This window comes from Ranitomeya variabilis, chromosome 8 (assembly GCF_051348905.1).
Source record: "Ranitomeya variabilis isolate aRanVar5 chromosome 8, aRanVar5.hap1, whole genome shotgun sequence".
NCBI lineage: Eukaryota > Metazoa > Chordata > Amphibia > Anura > Dendrobatidae > Ranitomeya > Ranitomeya variabilis.
This window is the reverse complement of record NC_135239.1, coordinates 144,508,444-144,526,835: the sequence shown is the minus strand read 5'-3', so window position 1 is coordinate 144,526,835 and position 18,392 is coordinate 144,508,444. Positions and strand designations below refer to the sequence as shown.

The following is an 18,392-nucleotide window of genomic DNA, read 5'->3' as shown; positions in this document are numbered from 1 at the left end:
ACCCCCGTTATATGGGAATAGTTGGTGAGCTGGTGCCACCCCCGTTATATGGGAATAGTTGGTGAGCTGGTGCCACCCCCGTTATATGGGAATAGTTGGTGAGCAGGTGCCACCCCCGTTATATGGGAATAGTTGGTGAGCAGGTGCCACCCCCGTTATATGGGAATAGTTGGTGAGCTGGTGCCACCCCCGTTATATGGGAATAGTTGGTGAGCTGGTGCCACCCCCGTTATATGGGAATAGTTGGTGAGCTGGTGCCACCCCCGTTATATGGGAATAGTTGGTGAGCTGGTGCCACCCCCGTTATATGGGAATAGTTGGTGAGCTGGTGCCACCCCCGTTATATGGGAATAGTTGGTGAGCTGGTGCCACCCCCGTTATATGGGAATAGTTGGTGAGCAGGTGCCACCCCCGTTATATGGGAATAGTTGGTGAGCAGGTGCCACCCCCGTTATATGGGAATAGTTGGTGAGCTGGTGCCACCCCCGTTATATGGGAATAGTTGGTGAGCTGGTGCCACCCCCGTTATATGGGAATAGTTGGTGAGCTGGTGCCACCCCCGTTATATGGGAATAGTTGGTGAGCTGGTGCCACCCCCGTTATATGGGAATAGTTGGTGAGCTGGTGCCACCCCCGTTATATGGGAATAGTTGGTGAGCTGGTGCCACCCCCGTTATATGGGAATAGTTGGTGAGCTGGTGCCACCCCCGTTATATGGGAATAGTTGGTGAGCTGGTGCCACCCCCGTTATATGGGAATAGTTGGTGAGCTGGTGCCACCCCCGTTATATGGGAATAGTTGGTGAGCTGGTGCCACCCCCGTTATATGGGAATAGTTGGTGAGCAGGTGCCACCCCCGTTATATGGGAATAGTTGGTGAGCTGGTGCCACCCCCGTTATATGGGAATAGTTGGTGAGCTGGTGCCACCCCCGTTATATGGGAATAGTTGGTGAGCTGGTGCCACCCCCGTTATATGGGAATAGTTGGTGAGCTGGTGCCACCCCCGTTATATGGGAATAGTTGGTGAGCAGGTGCCACCCCCGTTATATGGGAATAGTTGGTGAGCAGGTGCCACCCCCGTTATATGGGAATAGTTGGTGAGCTGGTGCCACCCCCGTTATATGGGAATAGTTGGTGAGCTGGTGCCACCCCCGTTATATGGGAATAGTTGGTGAGCTGGTGCCACCCCCGTTATATGGGAATAGTTGGTGAGCTGGTGCCACCCCCGTTATATGGGAATAGTTGGTGAGCTGGTGCCACCCCCGTTATATGGGAATAGTTGGTGAGCTGGTGCCACCCCCGTTATATGGGAATAGTTGGTGAGCAGGTGCCACCCCCGTTATATGGGAATAGTTGGTGAGCAGGTGCCACCCCCGTTATATGGGAATAGTTGGTGAGCTGGTGCCACCCCCGTTATATGGGAATAGTTGGTGAGCTGGTGCCACCCCCGTTATATGGGAATAGTTGGTGAGCTGGTGCCACCCCCGTTATATGGGAATAGTTGGTGAGCTGGTGCCACCCCCGTTATATGGGAATAGTTGGTGAGCTGGTGCCACCCCCGTTATATGGAAATAGTTGGTGAGCTGGTGCCACCCCGGTCTGGCAGCAGCTTGCCTACCTGGAAAAAATGTAACTGTTGTACGAATTCAACCTGTCTGATCCTTTTATCTGTTAGATGAGTCAGGAGGCCCTAATACACATCAGATGCTTGGCCAAAATTGGCATGTATGCTGATCTTGAATAGAGAAAAAAAATACAGTGGTCACCAAAAGATAAAAATATTTTTACTAAATATTTTTGAACATCTTCACGACCAATGACTTACACAGCTCTGGCAAAAATTAAGAGACTACTGCAAAATGTTTAGTTTGTCTGATTTTTCCCTTTATAGGTATATTTTTGAGTAAAATGTAAATTGTTCATTTATTCTATAAACTTCTGACAACATGTCTCCTAATTTCCAAGCAATAAATTTAGGTTTTTTTTCTTTGAAAAAGAAAAAGGGTCAAAATTAAAATAACAAAACAAAATCAGTGCTTTCAGACCTCAAATAATGCAAAGAAAACAAGTTCATAATCATTTAGAAACAACAATACTAATGTTCAACAACTAATGGATCAACATGTTAGGGCATGTTAGGTTATGGGTTGAACTAGATGGACTTAAAGTCTTCCTTCAACCTTAATAACTATGTAACTATGTAACTATGTTTTAACTCAGGAAGAGTTCAGAAATCAATATTTTGTGGAATAACCATGATTTTTAATCACAGCTTTCATGCGTCTTGGCATGCTTTCCACCAGTCTTTCACACTGCTTCTGGCGCAAAAATTTAAGCAGTTCATCTTTGTTTGATGGCTTGTGACTATCCATCATCCTCTTGATTACATTCTAGAGGTTGTCAATGGAGTTCAGGTCAGGAGTTTGGCCTGCCCATGACAGGGTTTTGATGTGGTGGTCTCTTAATTTTTGCGAGAGCTGTATTTACTTCATCAGCCGTGTCACTGTCTTTGATGAAGTCTCTGGTGCTGAGCCCCCAGCTTTCTCCTTACTTGATGGCTGATTTAATCAGTCATTAAGTGCCTCTAACATCTACAGGTAGTTCCGAGATCCACCTGCAGCTGTTAACAAGTTAAATTCTACTTTCAATCATTGACAGCGGCATTTAACACCTGCCAGCCGGAAATGTGACACAAGTACCGCCCATCTGCACCCCTGTCACTTGATCGTGGTGTGCCGATGGCTTGTCATCACAGCTGGGTGTCTTTAGAAAACACCCAGGCCTGTCATCATGATACTCCTGTGAGCACCAACCGTTCATAGGAGCTAGAGATTTGTGCTGTATATACCACAGGCGATTGGATGATCGCAGCTTAAAGTCTCCTAAGTGGACTATTACATATAGTAGAAAAGTGAAAAAAAAAAGTTTAACCCCTTTCCAACATTGGGCATAATTTTATGCCGATGTCGGACTCCCCCCTGTTTGGTGTAGGCTTCGGTGCTGAGCCCGCGCCTTTCTGAGCACATGTCAGCTGATCTCTACAGCTGACGTGCCCACAACAGCCGCAAGAGGAATAGCGATCCACCCGCAGCTGTTAACCCATTAAATGCTGCTGTCAATCTGACAGTTGCATTTAACTTGCGCTTCCAGCTAGCGCACTGGAAATCCGGCCCATTGGTGACCCCATCATGTAATCGCGGGTCACCGATGAGTTGGCATGACAACCCGAGGTCTCCAGCAGACCTCTATGGTCATCATACCTAGATTCCTATGTGCGCTGCCGGGAATCATTAAAAACGTCAGCTCGACACGCAAAAAATAATCCATCACCCAACAGGAGATCACGAAAAATGGAGACTCTACGAGTATCGGAACATGGCACCATTTTTTTTCATTTTTAACAAAATTTGGAATTTTCTTCACCAGTTAGATAAAAAAGAACCTAGACATGTTTGGTGTCTATGATCTCGTAATGACCTGGAGAATCATAATGGCTGGTCAGATTTTAGCATTTAGTGAACATGGTAAAAAAAAAAATACAAATTTGGGATTGCACTTTTTTTGCATTTTCACCGCACTTGGGTTTTTTTTTTCCCGTTTTCCACTACACGATATGAGAAAAACAGTTGTGGTGTTCAAAAGTACAACTCGTGTTGCAAAAAAACAAGCCTTACATGGCATTTTGACTGAAAAATAAAAAAGTTTTGGCTCTGGGAAGAAGGGGAGCAAAAAAAGAGAACGCAAAAATTAAAATACCTCCAGGGGTTTAAAAACCACAAGTTCAAATCACCTCCCTTTTGCCCCATTAAAACTAAAACAATTACAAATGTGTATTTTTTATTTTTTGTTATCGCTGTGTTCATAAATGTCCGATCTATTGAAATATAAACTAAATTAATCCGATTGGTAAACGTTGTAACGAGGGGAAAAAAAAAAAGCCAGAGGTATGTTTTTTGGTTGCTGCAACATTACAATAAAACGCAATAAGTGATCAAAACATCATATTTGCCCGCAATGGTATCCATAAAAACATCAGAGCAGGGCTCAAAAATTAAGCCCTCATGCAGCCCCAGATCACGAAAAATGAGAATGTTAGGGTTCTCTGGATGCGGAGACAAACACAAAAACCTTTTTTACACAAACTTTTTTTCTTTTCTTTTTTTCCACTAATTAATTAAAAAATAAACCATACATGTTTGGCATCTGCATACTGGTACTGACCTGGGGAATCATATTTCCAGGTCAGTTTTACCATATCGTGAACATGGTAAATAAAATAAAAAACAATTGTGGAATTGCATATTTTTGTGTTTTTTTTTTTTTTTTTTCCAGATTTTTCCCATACACTATATGGTGAAATCAATGGTGCCGGTCAAAAGTACAACTCATCTCACAAAAAAAACAAGCCCTCATATGGCTATATTGATGGAAAAATAAAAAAGTTATGGGTCTTGTAAGAAGGAAAAAACTAAAAACAAAGTCACGTGGGGATGAAGGGGTTAATTGAAAAATATAGAATAAATCTAATAACATATGTGGGATTTTAGCCTTCTTTGTAGCTTCCCACAAATTCTCATGGCAACATTTGGAGTTGCAACATAAGATCTCACTGTTTAGTCTTCCCAGCTTTGCTTCTTTTATATATACATCTATCTATGTTGTAGCAATGCACATGCTCCGCCACCTCTGCAAAACTAATCTAGACAACAAGCAATAAACATTGCCCGAGCAGTGACTGTCCGGTACGAACGCCGAACATTGCTGCTTTGGTTCACCCATCTCTACTATCCTTTCCTGAGATAATACAGCCAGTGTCTGATACATGCTGCCCACAAATTGGACAACATGTATCAGCTGTCAGGTTACCTTTAAGCACGTGCATATTGCCATGCACTTTGAATAGCAGCTAGCTCCATACTGTGTAAGTATATGTCATCACTAGCTCGTTATTAATTATAACTGTTCCCTTGTACTGTTGATTTTCTATTTTGTGTTTTTTTATTGTAATTTCTGTTTAGATGAATTTTTCCAGCAAAAGAATCAAATTTAGCCATCTTAAATTTTTCACTATCATTTATAGGCTGTCAAACTATATTATTCTATAATAATACTTTGACTTCAATATTTTCAAGAATATAAAGAGTAAAAGCTCTCAAACAAACAAACACACTCAGACAAAAAAAAAAGGGGGAGATGTGATATAGAAAGTTGTGACCTATAAATATCCATCTCATAGAAGTCATATGGTTTTCTATCTAATGTAAACAACCACTTTTAAAGCCTCGACTGAAAACTAGGTGGTATTGTATACATCGTTTTTAGCTTAACATTTCTTAATTGCCATTTTTGTGTGTTTTTCACCTTTTTATTAGAATGGACAGCCCACGAGTTCGCAAATTAATGACTTTTTTGAAAATTTTCTACACAATTTAGGTAAGTTTATTTATTTTGCTAAATTTTAAATAGTAATCGAGCCATGATGATAGGGGAAAAAAAGTATTTATTTTTGTTCCAGGGTCCACATGTATGATGCCTGCTCAGGAACTGACAAATAACTCATCCACACTCTTATTTAACTGGTGCAAGAGACGCCCAATGAATTCACCAAATCTGCATTCTTAGAAAAATAAAACATCACTTTTTGTATTATCCTTAAAATAGAAATGTCAAGAAATATTGATAAATTAATGTCCAAATCCAAATGGCCATCCAATAAACTATGCCATAGAAAAATGCATAGAAAGTAGCATGGGGGAGGGCTGGAATGACTCTAATATCACTTTACGCTGCCCCGACCTTGCTGTTGAGGTTGGCACCCTGAAATCACAAATGGCGCCCCACTCAACGCAGGCTCACCCTAGTAGGCCCTAATAAGAAATGCCCAACGACAGAATCCTGTACTCATTAAGGCATATCACAATCCTAAAATATACAATAAATGAACATTTAGCTTGTTGGGCTGTTTCCTTTGCATCTTCCCTCTGACAGCTTTGGATGGGCCCTGTTTCCACCTGGCTCCTGTCACGGAGTGACTGGCCCAATGTGATGCGACCAAACGGTTGGTCACCAAACAACACCACAAACCGAGGAACACCAGGGACACAATAACAATGGTGGGCCCTGACAATAGGGAACGGGGAAATGGACACCACCTGCACTCACCTGAGGCTGTACCCTAATCTCTCTAACATCCCTATACGAGTTCTTTCACCCTGTGACCGAGCAGGATACCTAGTCCCTCACTTGCCCTGCTCCTATCCCTAAGTAGGGAACTTGCAGGTGTGAGCACTGATCCCACCACTGCACTAATCCGACAAAAGGTAAGGACTGACAGACACCAAAAGGGACAGGGTAAACAAAATATGCAACACTTGGCTACTTCTGCTGCAAAACGCCGAACAGCAGAGAAAAGGCACCAGGAAAGCAAACTCAGCAAAAGCACATCTGCACCCAGCGAGCTCCTTTCTCCAATTTGGTCACTGTGGAATGATCTCCAACACTGACAATCAGCTGATGCATCAGATGACCTCTTGAAGGATGGTGGGAGTGGTCACCACCCACATCAGCTGCGTAGCAATGCAATTTCACCAGCTGGCCACCGGGGAAAAACTGCATTAACCCCCGATATCCTGAAAGCTAAAAAAGTTTTAATCTGAGAGGCCAGATCTGCCACAGATCCAAAAATGGATCGTGACAGTACCCCCTTTAATGAGGGGCCTCTGGACCCTCAACACTGGACCTCACCAGTCAACAACCTACGGTGAGGACGCCTCGATCCACTAGAGTTCACCTCGGCCTCCCCTGACCCTTGTATTTAAGGCAAATGCAGCCTGTTGGAAGTGACAATAATGTAGGTTCTGGAGGCGCCACAAATCTCCAGAGTGCCGACCTGGGGAATGTGTTGTGTACATGCATAATTGGGGGTAACTCCAACTGGAAAGTCCCCGGGCTGAGAATGGCCGATACCCGATATGGCCCGATAACCCTGGAACTCCAGGTCCCAATAGCACACTTACACCTGATATTTTTGGTGGTCCAGACCTGAACGTTTATTGCCAAGCATACGTCTGCTACAAGACTGTGAACTGTTAGAGGAATTGACAACAGAGGCGTCCCCCTGTGTTACCACACTCACACCCCCACCATGCTCAGAGGGAATCACCACCCTCCCCTGACCCCTCCTCCCAAGAGGACTCCGACACTCAGGGTTAGCATGTGGTGAGGGTTGAGTCCTGCCCTTACTCCCTGGCAGACTGACCTCAACCGAGGAAGGCCTAAAACGATAGGTGTTGGAATTCCCCTCAAAACGTAGCACCACAGGGACTTTTCATGATGAGTCCCTATACGCAGGTGTATATCATCTACGACTTGAGTCACCCTCCCCTGGCTGAGTGGGACAGAGTCAATAGCCTGGACGCTTAGGGGTTTTGCTAGCGTCCTACACCTCAGGACATGGGTCTGAACAAAGTGAGAATCCACCAGACAGACACCTGCTCCACTGTCAACAAGCACTGGAATTGTCTGTCACCCCTCCAACCACCACTTAAGCAGGGATGGTGCACTGAGACGAGAAGATGGAGGAAATATACACTCCCTGGTCCCTTCCCTCCACACGACCAGGGGGACGTGGCTTGAGTGGATGATGGTATTTTGGCACGAGCTGGGCAGACATTGATGAAATGACCAGTCTGCCCACAGTAAAAACATGCCCCCACACCACGACGAACCACAGACAACCCCGTTTGGGAACCAATCCTCCCACCTGCATGGGTTTGTCCGCCTGCACCGGTGTGTCATCCTCCCTACCAAGGACAACAGAGGGCACATTAGGTGCATGCCTCCCCTTCATGCGTCTATCCACCCGGATGGCAAGGGACATAGCGGCCTCCAACGATCTGGGGGCCGCATACTGCACAAGAGTATCCTGCAACCTTGGAGACAGACCCTGCATAAAATGGCTCCTAAGGGCAGGGTCATTGCACTGTGTGTCAGTGGCCCACCTCCTAAACTCCAACAGTACTCCTCAGCTGGCCGGCCCCCTGCTTGATTTTACGGAGTCGGGATTCCGCCTGGGAGATGTCATCAGGATCACCATACGACAGAGCCGCAAAAAACTCATCCACTGACAGTAAAGATAGAGAACCGGTCGTCAGGGAGAAGGCCCAGGATTGGGGGGATCACCTTTTAAGAAGGGAAACGATGATTCCCACCCGTTGTTCATCACTTCCTGATGAACGAGGGTGGAGCCTGAAGTATAGCTTGCAAGCCTCTTAAAAACCAAAAATGTATCTCTCCCACCAGAGAACCTGTCAAGGAGAGATATCTTGGGTTCTGGTTGAGCCTGTACCTGAGCTGATGCCCAGAACCCCAACAACTGATGCAGCTGCTGTACCACCTCACCACACAGCTCCTTAAGCTCAGAGGTGAGAGTCTGGAGCAGTTGGGCAAAGGCCTGCATTTGGGCCATGGCTCACCAGAAAAAATGACGGTCATTTTGGTATGTTCTCCTGATGAATCTATTTAGGGGAAACACTTTTTGAGATGATTACATACTTGTTAATGGATACAAAATGAGATAATGACTAGTGATGAGCGAGTATACTCGTTGCTCGGGTTTTCTCGAGCACGCTCAGGTGATCTCCGAGTATTTGTTAGTGCTCGGAGATTGTTTTCTTCGCCTCAGCTGAATGATTTACAGCTACTAGACAGCTTGAATACCTGTGGGGATTCCCTAGCAACCAGGCAACCCCCACATGTACTCAGGCGGGCTAGCAGCTGTAAATCAAGCAGCTGAGTCAACAAAAACTAAATCCCCGAGCACTTACAAATACTCGGAGACCACCCGAGCGTGCTCGGGAAAACCCGAGCAACGAGTATACTCGCTCATCACTAATAATTACATACTTTTACTGGCTAGCTGGTAGGAACTGTTTTTTCTCACCATTCTGTAGGAATATAATTTATGCCTAATATTTGTATCATTGTGTTGTGTTTGGATGCTATACGCATGAATTGGTTGGATTTTCCATATCAAGAAGGTTGACGTCTTGTATAGTTGTGAATTAACATATCCTGGCATGATATTTTTCATATGGTACTGTAACACGAACGTTTACCTGACATTTAAATAGGATCATAGATTTGATTTAGATCCTTAATTTATTGCATATTTTAGGATTGTGATTGTGGTGTTGGGTATTTCTTATTAGGGCCTTCTAGGTTGAGCCTGCGTTCAGCAGGGCACCATTTGCGATTTCATGATACCAACCTCCACGGCAAGGTAGGGGCTGCGTAGATCGATATTACGGTCTATGCTTTTTCCTATGGTCCTTTGTAAGGCATAATTTATTGGTTGGCCATTTGGATTTTATACATTAATTTATCAATATTTCTTGACATTTCGATTTTTTAGATAATGAAAGTGATGTTTTATTTTTCCAAGAGAGTGTAGATCAAGCTGGGGAACCCAAGCGCCCTTCATTTGTGGCAGATTCTGCTTATGTTATACAGCCAGTACTTGCCTATAAAGCAGATGGCTCAGATTGCTGCTGTTCAATCATTTAGATACTGCCAATCACTTACCAAAGTATTTAAGTGGCTTTGTTGAGGTGCACCAGGGCCCATCCGCTCCCTTGCAGTGCAATCGAGGGATGATGATGGGCTGCCATGAAAGCTGGGGCCGACTGAAGGGGCTTTTCACTGCTATACTTTGGTATTCCTATGACGCCCTTTCTGCTATGCTTTAATATTGCATTACATAATGTGAATGGTTCTATCTGAGGGACATGTCAAAGCTTCAGTGATAGTGTCACTGGGAACGGCTCTCGCTTATGGAGTAGAGTATATGTTTTATTTTACATGAAGCATTATAGTATTTAAGAAGGGATTGTCCAAGTAGTGGACAGTCTCTTTGAAATGTTTCTAGGGAAAAAAAAGGTTAAAAAAAGTATTAAAAAAAATACATATTACATTGGCATCTAGATACTAATTTTGCTGGTTAAGAAAATATTATTTTCTTAAACTTTTGTCAATGATAAAATGCTAATTTTCTTTTAAATATTTGATTTACAGATCTATCTACAGAATGTAAAGAAAGTCCTATTTCTGGTGTTAAAAAAACATCTGCGACTCAGCCTGTTGTAAATGAGGTGCTGGATAGTAAGTTGCACCCACCACATTCTCTTAATCAACTAGACCAGTTAGAAGATTTTCTTGAGGCTTCAACAGGCACAAAAATACTCCAGGGGGATGAGGACGGCACAACGGCTATGCCACTTATTGATGAGCTGCACAGTCAAATGCTGAGCAGTCTGGCTATCCTGGATCATCCTACCTTGTCTATGGACACATCGGAGTTGCACTTCACTCCTGAAGAAGACTCATTAGAACTGGACCTAGCTGAACCTCACATTGATAGTATGGACTGGCTGGAGCTGTCAGAGCCTCCAGCAATGAATCTGACGCCACTCAGTACAGCAACACCAAGTGTCTTTTCTACGGACTTTTTAGACAGCCACGACTTGCACCTACAGTGGGACTCCTGTTTATAACCTAGTGATTGTTGAAGTTTAGATTTAAGAAAACATGCTGCACTTTCCCTGAATTTTTTATGCCAAATACTTGTCAGTTCGATAGGCCATGTCGACGAGACCGTGACATAAGGTGCCAAACAATTGGGAAGAACTAGCTGCAATTTTCAGAGACCGATCAAGAAAAAATGGCATGATATTTAGCAAAATATTAACAATGTCATCCACTGAATGCCTTAATGGAGTTTTTTAATTTCACTAAAGTGATGCCCGACTAATTGCTCGAGCCATCTGTCTACATCAGCCGAGCTCAGTGATTGACCGTAGCGGTGATGTGCGCTGCAGTCATGACATCACTGCAGCAGCCAATACCGGAGCAGCCTTAGCAAACTGGTGCTGGACCAGGGGAGGGTGAGCATTTTCTGTGTTTTGTTGTTCACCAATTGTTCAATAATTTGGGCACCACTTTTGTAAGTTTGTTAAACTCTGAATTCTTCAGTATAGTTTACATTTTCGATCCAACATTTTTGTTTGTAGAACTACCCTTAGCATTTTTCCACCCATAACCCGTAGCTCATCTGAACTTAAAAATGTAGATCTCTGGATATGAAAACCTTTACATGGATTTTTTTTTTTAATTTGGTCGTTAATACAACTGACTGTTGTAGTAATTTATAATCACGTGATAAATTAGTACATTTTACAACCTACGCCATTTGTCCGTTCACAAGATATTGATATCCTATCTTTAATCCCAGGGTCACACTTGCGAGTGTAATGCGAGAAACAAGTCTCTCGCATCAATACCCGGCACTGCCGCTGGCACTCAGAACCAGAGCGTGCGGCTGCATGTATTTCTATGCAGCTGAACGCTCTGGTCCCGAGAGCTGGCGACAGTGCTGGGTATTGATGCACGAGTTTCTTGCATTACACTCGCAAGTGTGACCCTGGCCTAAAGCCGAGTTCATGTGCCGTGTGCTGCTGTTCGCTACAATTGCTAGTAAACCGCAAGCAAAAATCACAACGCCACAAGCATGCCCAGCCTTAAAGTTAGTTGTCCGTTTCAGATCAGTAGGGGTCCAACACCCAGGAAACCCCTCAATTGGCTAAAACATTGAACAGAGCTGTGCTGCTCCCTTCGATGTGTTGGAGCTGCTGCAGAGTGGTGCAGAACAGCTCTTATTCAAGAGAATAGGAACGAATGTTCAATGTTTTGTCTCAGGCGTGTAGCTCTGATTAATGTATCTACATCCGAAAGCCACTGCTGATATCGGCTGATCTATGGGGGCACCATGTGTCATACCCCCAGTCTGAAATTAATGAACTTTCTCAAAGATTGGTCCTCTTGTATCTGGAGACCCCCTTTATATGATTTCTGTAGTGTCTAACCGAGGACCAAAAGTTGATTATGACAGTTATTTAGTCAACTAGATTGTCCAAACTTAGACCTTCTGACACTGGATTTTACTATATAAACTGCGTGGATTACTAAATCATTGGTGTACTATGCTAATTCATCCTAGAATGGCCATATAATCCTTTTAGAAAGTTAGATATTAAAAATTATATTAAAGCGTAACCGTTATTTCAATTTTTATTTCATAAATCAATAGTACACATGAAAATAAGACTTACCAGATAAATCTGCTTCTTTCTCTGCAAGGACTGATCTTTAGTTTTCAAAAGTCTCAATTTCCCGGTAAAATGTGTTTTCGGTGAATTCAGATTTACATTACTGGTACCGGAGATGGCGGCTGCTACTGATGAGATTCAATTTGTTATTCAAAAATCTATCAGTAGTAACGGTCATCTCCGGTATCATTAATGTAACAGTCTGTATTCACTGAGAACACTTTTTACCGGCAATTTGAGACTTTTGTAAATGTAAGATCAGTCCTGGTAGAGAGAAAAAACATAGTTTACTATTTTCATGTGTACCATTGATTTATGGAATACAAATTAAAACTACGGATATGCTTTAAGGTGAGCATTTTTTGAGCAAGAACACGTCTGAAAATGATTTACACTGGCCTCACCAGGTCTACGAGAGCTTTTAAGTAATCTATGAAGTTTGTATTGTGAAATCTAGTGACAGACGCGCTGTAATACAAAAATATTGTAAATTCTGAAAGTGCATTTCAGTTTGATTAAAAAATAGAGTAGTACAGCAGAGCTATAGCCTCTAAAGTAAAGGAGTACCAGAACGTTTTTCTGCATTTGCCTAGATGGTAGCTTGTTCTCTTATTTTCCCCCCATGCATCTGACCATTTACTTGATCTCTATTATTTTCTGGTTTACTGCACATGAGATTTTCATGCCATTTATTACTAAATTGTAACTGCATTGTCCTTGAATGTAATGTTTCCATTAACAAGCGTATTGACAGGCCACACTGCATATGTTTCCTGATATTCCAGTTATCGGACTATTATTATAGTTTTGCCTGTTGCTGCCAAAAAAAGTTATTTTTCTGCCAAATACGTTTCCCTTTTCACAGTCATATTATGTACTTCATTTTATCCATTGGGAGAAGAAAGGTTATTCATACCACATTGCTCATTCATTTTGCTCATTCTGCTCATGTTGAGTGTTTTTTTCAGTCTGGTTATGGAGGATGAGTGATTATTAATCTTTTTTTTGTGCTACATATATATGGATATATTTGCTTGGTGCAAATACTTATGCTGGATATCTGGAATTTGTATTCAATAAATAAATGTACAAATTAAATGATAAACACCAGATGTAGAATTAAATAAAAATTGTTGAAACGCTTAACCACCAGCCCTGTTTCTGTAAGTTACAGCATTTCTTATTTTTCTCTGATTTTCTGTAATGACACAGACGGCTCCCTGTACAATGCCCAGATTATTCCAACAGCTCTTTCCTTGTCATAATTAGCCATCTTTGACCACTGGGATTTCTCACCAATTCCTTCAAAATTATGTGAATACACTGCACAAAATACAGTAGAAATTTCTGCACTGCTTTTTTCATGAGTGATCACACTACCTCTTGCGAATTTTCCATTTTTGAAGGTTTTTTTTGTTTGTTTTCTTTAGTTTGGAGGGTTTTTTCCTAAATTTGCACAAATTAATCAAGTTTCACATAAATGTTCAGAAAGAGGTTAAGGCCTAGAGAATAGCACTCGGGTACTGTAGGAATACTGTGACAACAGGTTTGTATCGGAGCACAGCCGACTCACATATTAGGATAGGAGAGATTGTAGGGTAAAAGCTTTAAAAATTTTCAACATTTTTTGCACAATGCGAAGTGGCGTTAGCTTTTGTGACCTTTAACGTTTTCATGCTAGTTTGAATCGTCTCTGCCAAAATAGGTGAAGCTGGGGCAGGACATGGCATGGCAACACTCTTGTTAAATTCATGAAAAGTGACGGCTTTTGTTGCAGAGAACGGTACTTAGGAGAGATGCCAAATTCATTAAGTGACGTTCATCTTTTAATGAATTTGGTGCCTTTTGACTTCTCCAAGACTGGCGTAGTGCTTGGGTGCTATGCCAGTCTACAAATCTTTCCCAAAGACTTCTAGCATGAAACATGTTAGTATTATTTTACATAAATATATAGAACCAGGAAATTAGGAACGTCATTTAGTGGGAAAACCCATTGAACCCTTCCTCCAGTTATATACAGGCTGCTTCTTTCTGAGGGTAGGTTCCCCTAGTTCCGCAGCGTTAGGTTAAAAAATGTTCTTGGGACTTAAAAATTAAAAATTGTGCCGTCGTTAGATGTGGTTTTTGGGATCTAGAGTATCCGAAAATAGTTATAGTGTTTGGCAAAAAACATCTTTGGGACTTCAAAAATATTTGCGCGCTCACCAGGTGCAGTATTTGGGTGCTACAGTATCCAGCAATAGTTTAACAGTGTTTACCGAAAAACATCCTTTTATGCTGTCACCAGGTGCAGTATTTGGGATCTACAGTATCCAAATAGTGTTCCGTAGTAATAGGTGAAAAATGTCCTCGGCATTTCGAAAAAATCTGCACGGTCGCTAGGTGCTTTATTTGGGGCTATTGTATCCAAAAAATGTTTTTGTAACATTAGGCAAAAAACATCTTTGGGACTTCAAAACCATTTGTGTGCTCACCAGTTGCAGTATTTGGGAGCTACAATATCCAAAAAATAGTTCTGTAGCGTTCAACGAAAAATGTCCTTGAGACTTCGAAAATATTTGCACGTCCCCAGATGCGGTATGGGCACTACAGTATCTGAAAATATTGAACCTATAGATATGACATACAACTAAGGCAATAGCAAATTTTATTTATAATTATAAATCATAGTATGGGGAAAAAGGAACAAGAGGGGAAAACTTCCAACAGGTGGAAAACAGTACAGGGAGTGCTGGGTAAGTATATGCACGTATACAGGGTGGGCCATTTATATGGATACACCTAAATAAAATGGGAATAGTTGGTGATATCAACTTCCTGTTTGTGGCACATTAGTATATGGGAGGGGGGGAAACTTTTCAAGATGGGTGGTGACCATAGCGGCCATTTTGAAGTGGGCCATTTTGGGTCCAACTTTATTTTTTCCAATGGGAAGAGGGTCATGTGACACATCAAACTTATTGAGAATTTCACATGATAAACAATGGTGTGCTTGGTTTTAAGGTAACTTTATTCTTTCATGAGTTATTTACAAGTTTATGACCACTTATGAAAGGTGTTCAAAGTGCTGCCCATTGTGTTGGATTGTCAATGCAACCCTCTTCTCCCACTCTTGACACACTGATGACAACACCGCAGATGTTTCAGATGCTGCACATCTTGTATCTTCCCAGCTTCACAGCATAGACAATTGCCTTCAGATGACCCCAAAGATAAAAGTCTAAGGGGGTCAGATCGGCCCACGACGACCAATCCACTTTCCAGGAAACTGCTCATGTAGGAATGCTCGGACCTGACACCCATAATGTTGTGGTGCACCCTTGACCTGGTCTTTGTCCGGCTCTGTTCAATCTCCTACCTAAATAACTCACTGCTTCCCCTCTGACCACAATATTCTCTCCTTCACGCACACAATCCCTCGCCCACCCCAGCACACTCCTACCTATCATACAGTCAGAAATCTACAAGCCATTAACCCTCATACACTTTCAGACTCCCTACACTCATCACTGTCCCCAATCTCCTCTTTTTACTGTCCTGATCTGGCTGTACACCACTACAGTGGCACTCTCAGAAGCACCCTGGACCAAGTAGCACCCCTCACCCTCAGAACCTCTAAACACAGAGTGAAACAGCCCTGGCTCACATCGCACACTCTTTCTCCAGCGATGCTCTAGAAGTGCTGAACGCTTATGGACGAAAACTCGCACACCAGAAGACTTCATCCACCTAAAATTTATGTTAAAAACCTATAACTCTGCCCTTCACCTCACCAAACAGACCTACTACACCACCCTGATCTCTTCACTATCCAACAACCCCAAGAAACTTGTTGACAGCTTTCACTCCCTCCTCAGGCCAAAAGCACAAGCCCCTATCACAGACATTTGTGCTGATAACCTGGCCTCCCACTTTACAGAGAAAATAGATAACATCTGTCAGGAAATCCACTACCAACAACCAAGTTCAGTGACTCCCATCCCTCCCTGCATTTCCCCTGGCTCACTCTCCACATTTGATCCCATCGAAGAAGACGTTTCCAGGCTCCTCTCTTCTTCTCGTCCGACTACATGCACTACTGACCCCATTCCCTCACATCTCCTCCAGTCTCTCCAGTTGTCACAACTCACCTAACTACTATCTTTAATCTCTCCCTCTCCCCAAGCATTTTCCCTTCCACCATCATTACTCCATTATTAAAGAAACCCTCTCGCGATCCATCCTGCACAAATAACTACAGACCACGGCACTCATCAAAATGACCTATGACCTTCTGACAGCAAAATGTAATGGTGACCACTCTCTGCTCATTCTTCTTGACCTTTCTGCAGCTTTTGACACTGTTGACCACCATCTCATACTCTCTAGGCTCCAGTCACTAGGCATTAAGGACACTGCTCTCTCCTGGTTCTCTTCCTACCTTTCTGATCACTCCTTCAGTGTTTTGTTCTCTGGCTCCACTTCATCTCCTCTTCCTCTCGCTGTTGGGGTACCTCAGGGCTCAGTCCTTAGCCCCCTTCTCTTCTCTCTCTACACAGCCCCAATTGGACAGACCATCAGCAGATTTGGCTTTCAGTACCATATTTACGCTGATGAGACACAACTATACACGTCATCCCCTGACCTTACCCCCGCTGTACTACAGAACGCCAGTGACTGTCCGCAGTCTTCAACATCATGTCCGCTCTCTATCTGAAACTCCACCTCTACAAAACTGAACAACTTCTGCTCCCGCCATCTACTAACCTTCATAAATCTGACATTTCCCTCTCCGTGGGTGGCACCATAATAACACCCCAGCAGCCTGCGCTCTGTCTGGTTGTTATGTTTGACTCTGATCTCTCCTTCACATCCCATATACAATATCTTGCCTCTTACACCTAAAGAACATCTCTAGAATACACCTTTTTCTCACCATGGAAACAACAAAAACCCTCACTGTCGCCTTGATCCACTCCCGCCTGGACTATTGCAATGCTCATTAATTGGCCTCCCCTTTAGGCTATGTGCACACGTAGGAAAAGTGGTGCAGAATTTTCTGCACAAAATCTGCATCTCCTGGCAGAATCCGCAGCCGCGGTTTTTATGCGTTTTTTTTTGTGGATTTGCCTTGGAATTGATGCGGATTTTGTGTGGTTTTTGCCACTGCGGATTTCTAACATGGAGGGGTGCAGAAACGCTGCAGATCCGCACAAAAGAAGTGACATGCACTTCTTTTAAGTCCGCAACAATTCCGCACTGATTTCTCTGCACCATCTCCACAACTTTTTTTTTTTCCATTGATTTACATTGTACTGTAAATCACAGTGCGGATCTGCAGCGTTTCTGCCCGGAAAAATCCGCAGCAAATCCGCATCGTGTGCACATAGCCTTACTCTACTTTCTCCTCTCCAGTCTATCCTTAATGCAGCAGCCAGGGTTGTCCATCTAGCTAATCGGTATTCAGACGTGTCCGCTCTTCGCCAATCGTTACACTTGCTACCCATTCATTATAGAATCTAATTCAAAGTACTTGTTCTCACCCACAAAGCTCTCCACAGTGCGGCACCCCCTTACATCTCCTCCCTCATTTCGGTCTATCGGCCTAACCGACCTCTGCGCTCTGCAAACGACTTTCGACTAACCTCTGCACTAATCCGTACCTCCAACTCCAAGACGTCTCCCGTGCTGCGCCAATCCTCTGGAATGCTCTACCAAAAAAGATATTAGGAACATCCACAATTTGCCTAGTTTTAAGCAAAACACATTTGTTCAGAGCGGCCTATCACGTTCCCTAATCAGTCATTTTATGTTTGTGTGTGTGTAGCCCATTCACTACTTCCATCTATCCCCCATCCAATGAAGATGGCTTGACCATCATAGTAAATATATCATTGTAAATACACACCTGTACTTTGTATCTCCCCCACCTCATTGTAGATTGTAAGCTCTCACGAGCAGGGTCGTATTATTTTGCTTTAATTATTGTATTGTTAACGTTCTTAATGACTGTTTGAAATTGTTAAACCGTAAAGTGCTGTGAAATATGTTGGCGCTATATAAAGATTATTATTATGACCCTCTTCCCATTGGAAAAAATAAAGTTGGATCCAAAATGGCCAAATTCAAAATGGCCGCCATGGTCACCACCCATCTTGAAAAGTTTCCCCCCTCCCATATACTAATGTGCCACAAACAGGAAGTTGATATCACCAACCATTCCCATTTTATTTAGGTCTATGTAATGGCCCA

General features: G+C 43.0%; 1 protein-coding gene across 2 annotated transcripts in view; it reads left to right on the top strand.

The window, feature by feature from the left end:
• MRTFA (myocardin related transcription factor A) overlaps positions 1 to 13,307 on the top strand; it is a 194,766-nt gene extending 181,459 nt beyond the window's left edge. For both annotated transcript variants that reach the window (XM_077278872.1, XM_077278874.1), the window contains exons 14-15: positions 5,373 to 5,433; positions 10,072 to 13,307. In XM_077278872.1, coding sequence (XP_077134987.1) covers positions 5,373 to 5,433; positions 10,072 to 10,550 — 540 coding nt within the window. In that variant the 3' untranslated portion in view covers positions 10,551 to 13,307. The remainder of the gene's footprint in view (positions 1 to 5,372; positions 5,434 to 10,071) is intronic.
• Positions 13,308 to 18,392: the final 5,085 nt, after the last annotated feature.